The sequence below is a fragment of the Asterias rubens genome, chromosome 21, assembly GCF_902459465.1.
Source record: "Asterias rubens chromosome 21, eAstRub1.3, whole genome shotgun sequence".
NCBI lineage: Eukaryota > Metazoa > Echinodermata > Asteroidea > Forcipulatida > Asteriidae > Asterias > Asterias rubens.
In genome coordinates this window covers 1170645-1179290 of record NC_047082.1, presented here as the reverse complement: position 1 = coordinate 1179290, position 8646 = coordinate 1170645, and the positions used below count along the sequence as shown (strand labels likewise).

Below are 8646 nucleotides of genomic sequence, written 5' to 3'. Positions count from 1 at the left end.
AAACTTGATGTATTTACTTTTTCATTTTTTGCAGGGGGGGGGGACTGAACTTGAACCAATTTCATATAGCTGCTTTTAAAATATGTGTTAGAACAATAAAAAGCAGCCTATACTCATAGATGTTAAACGTGTTTTTCAGCCAGTAACGTTTTCTGATAAGCATAATTAATTTGTTTGTGCGTAGCTATAGTTTTTAAAAGCTCTATGAAATTGGGCCCATAGAATTTAAAAACAGATAAATAAACAATAATAGTAATAATGTAAAGGTCAGGGTAATTTACATGATAACATTGCACAGCAAGTAATATTGCTAAGCAAAATAAGAGTGGTGCACCGATTACCAATGTTAGTTTTATGGCATCTTGGTTGCCAACCAGTTTAAAATATGCAAAATTTGTCTGGACTTAGCAAGTTTCATGATCAGGCTTGATGACACTTGCGCCTGATGCTCGCCGGATCAGAGATTTGCCAAAGGCCCGATAGTGTATTTAAGACATTTAGCTGTAAGCTAAGTAGCTCCCTTGGACGAAGCCCGAGCTTACTGATAGGGCCAGGGGGAAATGACGCGACATAATGGAGGACTAACTTACGTGAACTTTGCTCCCTTGAACATGCCGGTGCTGACTGGTCCTGGGCAAACCAGCAACATACCAATACCGTCATATCCTTCCACTTGAAGCTCCATTCTCAGCGAAGAGTGTAGTCCTACGGCGCCGAACTTACTGGCACAATAATCCACCATGTAAGTTGCGGGGAACTGGCCGGCAAGGCTAGCTATGGTTATAATGTGGCCCTTATTTTTGGCTTTCATTGCGGGCAGAAACGACTTCAGCGTCTGTAGGAAGAAATAATATTATTCATTTTCAATCAATACCGACTCGGCAGGAGATTCTGTCCCCTGGATATTCTGTCCCTCCATACGGTAAATAGTGTCCAAACTTCTTCTGATAGCGCCCTCTTTTGAATCATCCTCCTTCCAATATTTCCGATATGGGGGACACGGAATCTCCGGCGGACAGATTTCCATGGAAAACACCGGCCCGAAATAGATTGGAAGTGCTTTCTTCATTTGTTTTTCGTTGTTTTAGAATAAGGTACAAGCAAGGGAACTATATGACCAATCATAAATTATGAGTTTTTTGGCGCCACTAGGTGGCAGCAGACTTACCAGGTGAATCCATTGCTCCTGGAAATGTGCGCATGCAGATAACTGATCTGTATTGTAAGACTTGATAGCGGATTGGCCTTTTTGTGAGCCCAAGCCCTTGAATGCACATAGCGGGTATACAAAATAGTGATCAGTGACATTTATTATGCACATGCGCAGAACTATGTTAAGTTAACCTGGAAATCCTGCTGCCACCTAGCGTTCCAAAAACTCCAACCGGGAAACACTTGTCCATATAACAATGTAACTCTAATATTTTGTATACACTCACCCAGAAGTGTGACGTCACATTGACATCCATCGTCTTGCGTATCATGTCATCTGAACAATTCATGAGCCGCTTGCCGGTCACAACACCGGCGTTATTGACCAGAACGGTGACGTCACCAACCTCCTGTTTGACCTCATTGGCTGTTTCGTACACCTCTTCTGCATTGGTTACATCTACTTTGTAGGCGAGGACATTCCCATCAAATGCCTTAATCATGCGCATGGTCTCCCGGTTGCCTTTGGGATGGTGGAAAGGTAAATACAAATTGTGAATATTTATTTAACTTAAAGTAATAATGTGTTTTGACGGTTTTCATTTCGTGTTGTTCTTTTATAAGTTCTTGAAGCAAGTTAATTTATTGTACACAATCCACAGCCTTTTTTGTGCCAACGGTTGACGGACGCATTTATGAAAACGAATGAGCTCAGGATGTGTGAGGGCAGCAGAATTATTATTACTGAAATTAATCCAAAGAAATAATTTGAAGTTTTGGCTAACAGGCCTGGGTTAAGGGGAGGGAGGTTTAGCATACAGTCCCATTGAGAACAAGTATTAAGTAATAGCGAACTCATATGGACGTAAAACAAAATGGCCGCCATCCTTAAAACCCTACCTGGCTCGTTGATATCCCATAACACCACCACGGCATTACGTTTAGCGAACTCGACCGCCATGAGGCGTCCCATGCCACTCCCAGCGCCGGTGATCAGCACGATCTCCCCGGTGATATCCTTGCGTTTCCTCCATCCCCACGGGATGCAGGCTCTCACAACAGCCTCCGTGCAGTACCAGAAGACGAGGAACAAAGCAGTGATGGCAGAGATAATACCCATTGTTGTAATTGAACTCTAGATAGGGGTCTCTACCAAGGGCAAACAAAATACAGGATTGTACAAAAAGACGCAACATTTCCAGTGATTCGAAACATTGCAAAGGCCACACTCGGGGAGCCTTCAAAATACTTTTGTCTACACCTTTAAACAGCATACTTCTCCTGAAGACGAGCAGAGTGTACTGTTCGAAACGTTGATACCAAACTGGCTCTTTGCAGAGCCATCATCCCCTCAAAACACATTTTTCACGTACCCGCAAGTCTATGTTATAGTTACTCTATGCTCCATACCATGCAAAGCTTCAAACACCATTTAGCATACTTCTAACCTCTATGATTTCAAAACAATTGTTTTTGATGTGGTTCTTCTTTGCGATCATCAATCTTTGTATACTAATGTGTATCCTCATCAACACTAGATTCTTCATACTTTAAATTCACTTACTAAATTTGTAAAATGATAAAATCAGAACATTCCGGTCCAAAACAAAACATTACTTACCTAATAAAACGAAACCTGCAACCTTTCAAAACGGAAAGTCATCGGTCTAGACGCTCTAGACGGGTAGTTAGAAATGTATTACAGCTTTTTAACGGCCCGTAATGTACTAAAACTTGACTGACCGTGTCGGCCTATACTAATATTCATTGACAATCTGCAATCCCCACAACGCAAGAGTTTCAACGAGACATACAGTGTTGTACTTGAACTATGCACCCTTGTGGTTTCCGCACCGTAAAGGGATAATGTTTTTTGCATACTGACACTCTACCAACTAATGACCTTTGCTTCATTTCTCACAATAGACTCTGAAATGAATAAAAATGGCGCACCTGTTTACAGTTTTGTGAATAATGTTATTTGTTTGACCCTAACATCAATGTGTATTAAAGCCATTGGACCCTTTCGGTACAGAACAAAAAAAAGTTCACAGATTTACAAATAACTTACAGGGTTTACAGAAGGCAATGGTGAAAGACTTCTCTTGAAATATTATTCCATGAAATGCTTTACTTTTTGAGAAAACAGCAAAACAATATAAATTCTCGTTAACGAGAATTACGGATTTATTTGAAACACATGTCATGACATGGCGAAACGCACGGAAACAAGGGTGGGTTTTTCCGTTGTTTTCTCCCGACTCCGATGACCGATTGAGCCTAAATTTTCACAGGTTTGTTATTTGATATAGAAGTTGTGGTACACAAAGTGTGGGCCTTGGACAACACTGTTTACCGAAAGGGTCCAATGGCTTTAAGCCCCTGTATTATACACTTTAGTTATCTGACTGTTCTACAGAAACACAACAGAGTCAAGCCCACGTCTTCTTCAACCTCCACGGGACCTTTGTCAGACACTTTTGCTTGATTTACTAGCTCCCTTTAAGCATAATCAACAACCTTGGAATAGACAACAGCTATGATTAAACATACACAATAAACTTTTCAAGCTAAACTTTCCAAGCTTAACCAAGAGCGGGTGTTTATTTTCACCAACAAAACCAATTACATGTAGTACAATAAACACTTCACTCGGCCTCTTAAAGGCAGTGGACACTGTTAGTAATTACTCAAAATAGTTATTGGCATAAAACCTTATTTAGTAACGAGTAATGAGGAGAGGTTGATAGTATCAAACATTGTGAGAAACGGCTCCCTCCGAAGTGCCATAGTTTTCGAGAAAGAAATAATTTTCCACGAATTTGATTTCGAGACCTCATATTATTATTTAGAACTTGAGGTCTCGAAATCAACCATCTAAACGCACACAACTTCGTGTGACAAGGGTTATTTTTCTTTTATTTGTATCTCGCAACTTCTATGACCGATTGAGCTCAAATTTTCACAGGTTTGTTATTTTATGCATACGATGAGATACACCAACTGTGAAGGCTAGTCTTTGACAATTACCAATCGTGTCCACTGCCTTTAAATCAAATCATCAATATTTGCTGGTAGGAGTAAAGCTATGGGTTTTTGTTACCAATGATAATACATAGCCCTTATGTATCTTCCACTGTGCTGTACGCAGATATAGTACAACACGAAAGTGCAAGGCCTCTGTCCCAGCTGTCCATTTCTCAAAAACTATTCAACACCAGTAATATGTTAAGGGAAGCTTTGAAGAAAAAAAAATACCACAGACTTGTAACCCAGCCTAGATCAACTCTGATCTAGAAGTCATTCAATTAAACAACAGGTAAATCACTGCAAATTAAGAAATAAACATGAACTGTAGATCCAATCCTCCAGGGGGTTTCGTATAAGTTCCTCTGTATTTTAGTTGTCCTTTTGTCTGCCGGTGAAATGTTCCATATTTGTATACATTCCAGGGGTACGCTGTATCATCAGACCAACCTTCTCAGGTATCAAGCTGGAAATTTGAATTCACAAGGGTCAAGGTTCATTTGATTTTCCAAAATATCAACAAGTAAAATACATTATCACTCAAGAGCGATCAGTTTAAAGAATACACTACAGTAAATATATATCAAGATGAAAATAAATATGATATACGTCAGAGGGATCCGTTTTAGAAGCAGAGCTTATAGGCAATGGTCCCTAAAGACATGCATTTGCAATGAGACACATACTAATTACACTTTGGTGAACCAAAAGGTCCGCGGGCGAGGCGGGAGATAAAACAAAATTGTAAAAATAATATATCTCAATGCACATATCACAACCAAATAATTGAGCGCCTTCCAAATAGTATAGCAAAGTTCATGATCATGTAAAAGTCAAGGAAAGCTATTTGAATCGTCAAACTGATGCATTTTTTTGATTGCCACAATCGAAAGCGATAATCTATGTATACGTGTACAGATTCCTGACAAAACAAAAATCATTGGTCGTTGTTTTCAATGTAAAAAAGAACACGACCACTGAATAATTTGAGCGGATGTGCACAGCTTGGGCGTAAAGTATAAAATCACATACTTTGAAACTATCCAAAACAAAAATAAAACACACCCAATGCAATACCTGCTTAAATTGAACAATATCATTACTTCCGAAAGTTACTCACAATTTCATAAGCAGTTTTCTGAAAGACTTTCCGGCTGGCAAGAAGAGCATTTTCTCGTTGATGAGGAAGGCATCCATGATCTTGGAGACTACATACTCCGGAGTCATGAAACTGCAACAATAGCAAAATAGACGAGCCAAATAAATGTTCTGAAAAAAATGTGTCTGGTAAACACAGTTCATCAACCTTTGTGTGTCCAGAACTTTCATTTAAAACTGGTACAAAAAACAACAACACCGATATTTGCTAAAAATCATTTGATATAAGTACTTTGTTTAATCAATATAGATATGATATTGAGCGCGTATAAACATTATTTTATTTGTGTCATACAAAATTGATGTGATGCAATCCCACCTTCGCCACAAGTGCTCTTTTCTGACTCCAGGTGATGTCACATTCTTTATAACTTGCCTTTATGCCCTAAATTTCGTCGCTCTTGGTCAGATTGGCTGCAGCTTCGGGAAAGATTATATCGGCTTCTGCTGGGTGGCAGCAGACTAACAAGTTCAACAAATCCATTGTTCTCGGCAGTGTGCGCATGCTCACACTACGTACACAACGGAAATGTACTTAGTAAGTCTGTTGCCACCTAGCGTCTCCTATTGTGTCTCACTTACATGCACTTGGCTCCCTCGAGCAAACCGGTGCTGACTGGTCCCGGGCAAACCACCGTCATGTCAATACCGTCATATCCTTCTAATAGAAGCTCCAATCTCAACGATGAATGTAGTCCTACGGCGCCAAACTTACTGGTGGAATAGTCTACCATGTAGTTGGCGGGGAAGTGGCCGGCCATGCTAGCTATGGTCAGAATGTGACCCTTGTTTTGGGCTTTCATTGCTGGCAGAAATGACTTTGACGTCTGTTAGATCAAGAACAAATATCATTTAACGAGTGTCCGAATATGTACATTTCAGTTTTTGATCCACAAATAAAAATTGACTGTGCGTGTCCAAATTGGAAAAAAAAAACTTTTGCTGAAGACTACGTGAACTTATATGTGTTTGTTTGTGTTATCACGTATAAATGCATTTTACAAGTTATGTTTTTTGTGCTTTTTTTTGTTTCAGAACGAATTGGACGAACAGGAAAAATATATCAGGTTGTGGACGGAGGCAACAACCAAGGCTCTCTGAACCCAATTGGATTGAACTTCTCTATACAATATACACCAATTGGAGTTTTTTGGGGCGCTAGATGGCAGCAGACTTACCTTATCAGGTAAATCCATTGTTCTCGACATATGCGCATGTTTAGAACTACGTAAAATGATAAACCATTTCGCAAATACCCATTGCGCAAGCGCTAAATGTAGAATGAGATGCTGGTCTAGATTGCGATCATAATAGAGTTATATATAAGAACTAGAGTGCGCACTGGCCAATGTACGCGCCCGGTATGCGCGCAGGCGGCCATTTTCTAAGTTGACAAAATGCAAAACAGCCATCTCACAGCGTGTGTTTGTGCGGCCATTTTGTAAGTTGAACAAACAGCATCGTGTGAGCGTTCAATACAAAAAAACTAAAACGTGTATTCCATATTCAATGTGCGTACAGAATGGCGCGCTTGTCATCTTGCGGTCCCGTCGCGTTTGTGCAAGAAGCATCACCAGTGCGCCCTCTAGTTCTTATATATAACTCTATGATTGCGATCAAACTTGATCGCTAGCTAGACCATCATGCACCTCATTCAATGCCTAACGTGCACGTACCGAGTTCGACCCCGGTCTCCCCCGATGCGTTCGAGTAGCTTTGACGTAATTCCAGGGGCTCACCCGGGTCAGCCCCCAGTGCCCTGCTTGTGGAGTGGGTCACTTGGGGGCCGGCCCCAGGTAAACGACGTCACTACGAGAGCGGTGAGTGATCGTTCGTTTAGCTCTTGTCAGAGGCTCACCGAGTAAGCACCACGGGGAAGACCCAGGGAATCTAATCGAACGCACCCATTATGTAAGATAAGTCTACTGCCACCTAGCGTTCCAAAGTATCCCATTATATTAAAGGTCCACTTGTTTCTATACTCACCCAGAAGTGTGACATCACATTGACATCCATCGTCCTACGTATCATGTCATCTGAACAATCCATAAAGCGCTTGCCGTTTAGCACACCGGCGTTGTTTACCAGAACGGTGACGTCACCAACCTCCCGGCTGACACTCTTGGCGGTTTCGTACACCTCTTCTGCATTGGTTACATCTACTTTGTAGGCGTGGACATTCCCATCAAATGCATTGATCATACGCATGGTTTCCCGATTGCCTTTTGGATGGAAAGGTATATATTGATTTAATGTGCATCATGTCAGAGTTCACAACCCTTGACCAATCTCCTGCTGGCATCTAATGAATCCTGTTTTGGTGTGGCAGACCTATGCATACGTGTAGGTGAAAGGTGATTATGGACGGGGAATGACGTAGCTCAAGGCAGATCTCTGGCGTAAATTACGAGCCCCGTCGTCAGATATTCAGGGTAGACACCACGTGGTTTCTATATTTAGTTGCAAAATTACTCGAAAGTTGATTGTTACTGTCAATTTTGATAAGTTGAAAATTAGACATTAGACTATAATAATAGTCATCCCAAAGAAATAGGTCGAAAGGTGGGTCTCTTTCTACCGTTAGGTTTCTGGTGTCAGATGTTCACATTCTACTACCCGCCTAGACTGGGCCCCTGTCTTTATCCGCAAGGATAAATGACTTCAGACGTTCACATATCACCCGCTGAACCCGGCCTAGTTAAGTCGCCGGTAGAGGGCGCTAATTATCGACAGACTCGGAGGGTTGCGGGAGAAAACAGAGCGGCGGCCTTATGACATTTTTGTAAAGGTCCTTACATTCTTCCATTGTATTCAAGTTTAAGGGCCAAATGTTCAGCAATTCTGTAAAACATCCTGATCACAGACAGGAAAATTGCAGTGTTCCATAGAAATCTGTCCCCGATTTTGATTCAAAAGAGGGCGCCATCAGAAATAGTTCGTGACCACTATGGGGGGGGGGGGGGGGGGGGGCTCCAACATCTCCAGAAGGACAGAATCTCCCGCCATATCTGGGCCCACTGTATGTTACGCTGTCATAGTAACCATCCTATTGGGTCTATCAAAGCCAATAGATTTCCTCACAAAATACGACCAGTAAAAATAGAACATAATTACAGTAATTGCCAAGTTTAATGTCTAATTACAGATTCGGTAAAATGATGTTGTCGCATACTGCAGCATATACAACATACCACATGTATTGAAGGCAGGTCGCTTTCCGTTATGATTAATCACATTTCTTTGTTTGATACTAATTTGTCAAGCCGTATGTAGTAAGCTCTATAGTGGTCTATCTTTATCGAGATGAGT

The 8646-nt window shown here is 41.1% G+C and overlaps 2 protein-coding genes across 2 annotated transcripts; both read right to left on the bottom strand.

Moving 5' to 3' along the window:
- Positions 1-340: 340 nt before the first annotated feature.
- On the bottom strand, positions 341-3001 carry LOC117304598 (short-chain dehydrogenase/reductase family 16C member 6-like). The gene is made up of 4 exons (XM_033789140.1): positions 2774-3001; positions 2053-2301; positions 1440-1675; positions 341-835 (listed from the first exon to the last, which is right to left on the bottom strand). Exons 2-4 carry the CDS (start codon positions 2270-2272, stop codon positions 587-589), a joined length of 705 nt encoding a protein of 234 aa, XP_033645031.1. The 5' UTR covers positions 2273-2301; positions 2774-3001; the 3' UTR covers positions 341-586.
- A 2914-nt stretch (positions 3002-5915) lies between these two features.
- Positions 5916-7605, bottom strand: LOC117304735 (retinol dehydrogenase 10-B-like). The gene is made up of 2 exons (XM_033789338.1): positions 7324-7605; positions 5916-6164 (listed from the first exon to the last, which is right to left on the bottom strand). Exons 1-2 carry the CDS (start codon positions 7543-7545, stop codon positions 5916-5918), a joined length of 471 nt encoding a protein of 156 aa, XP_033645229.1. The 5' UTR covers positions 7546-7605.
- Positions 7606-8646: the final 1041 nt, after the last annotated feature.

Excerpts from the sequence above, each read along its gene's own strand:
- LOC117304735 (XM_033789338.1), bottom strand. The coding sequence starts at position 7,545 with ATGCGTATGATCAATGCATTTGATGGGAATGTCCACGCCTACAAAGTA. Across the intron at positions 6,165-7,323 it reads ATGTGATGTCACACTTCTGG|ACGTCAAAGTCATTTCTGCC; the intron begins GTGAGTATAGAA and ends TTGATCTAACAG.
- LOC117304598 (XM_033789140.1), bottom strand. The coding sequence starts at position 2,272 with ATGGGTATTATCTCTGCCATCACTGCTTTGTTCCTCGTCTTCTGGTAC. Across the intron at positions 1,676-2,052 it reads ATGGGATATCAACGAGCCAG|GCAACCGGGAGACCATGCGC; the intron begins GTAGGGTTTTAA and ends ACCATCCCAAAG. Across the intron at positions 836-1,439 it reads ATGTGACGTCACACTTCTGG|ACGCTGAAGTCGTTTCTGCC; the intron begins GTGAGTGTATAC and ends TTCTTCCTACAG.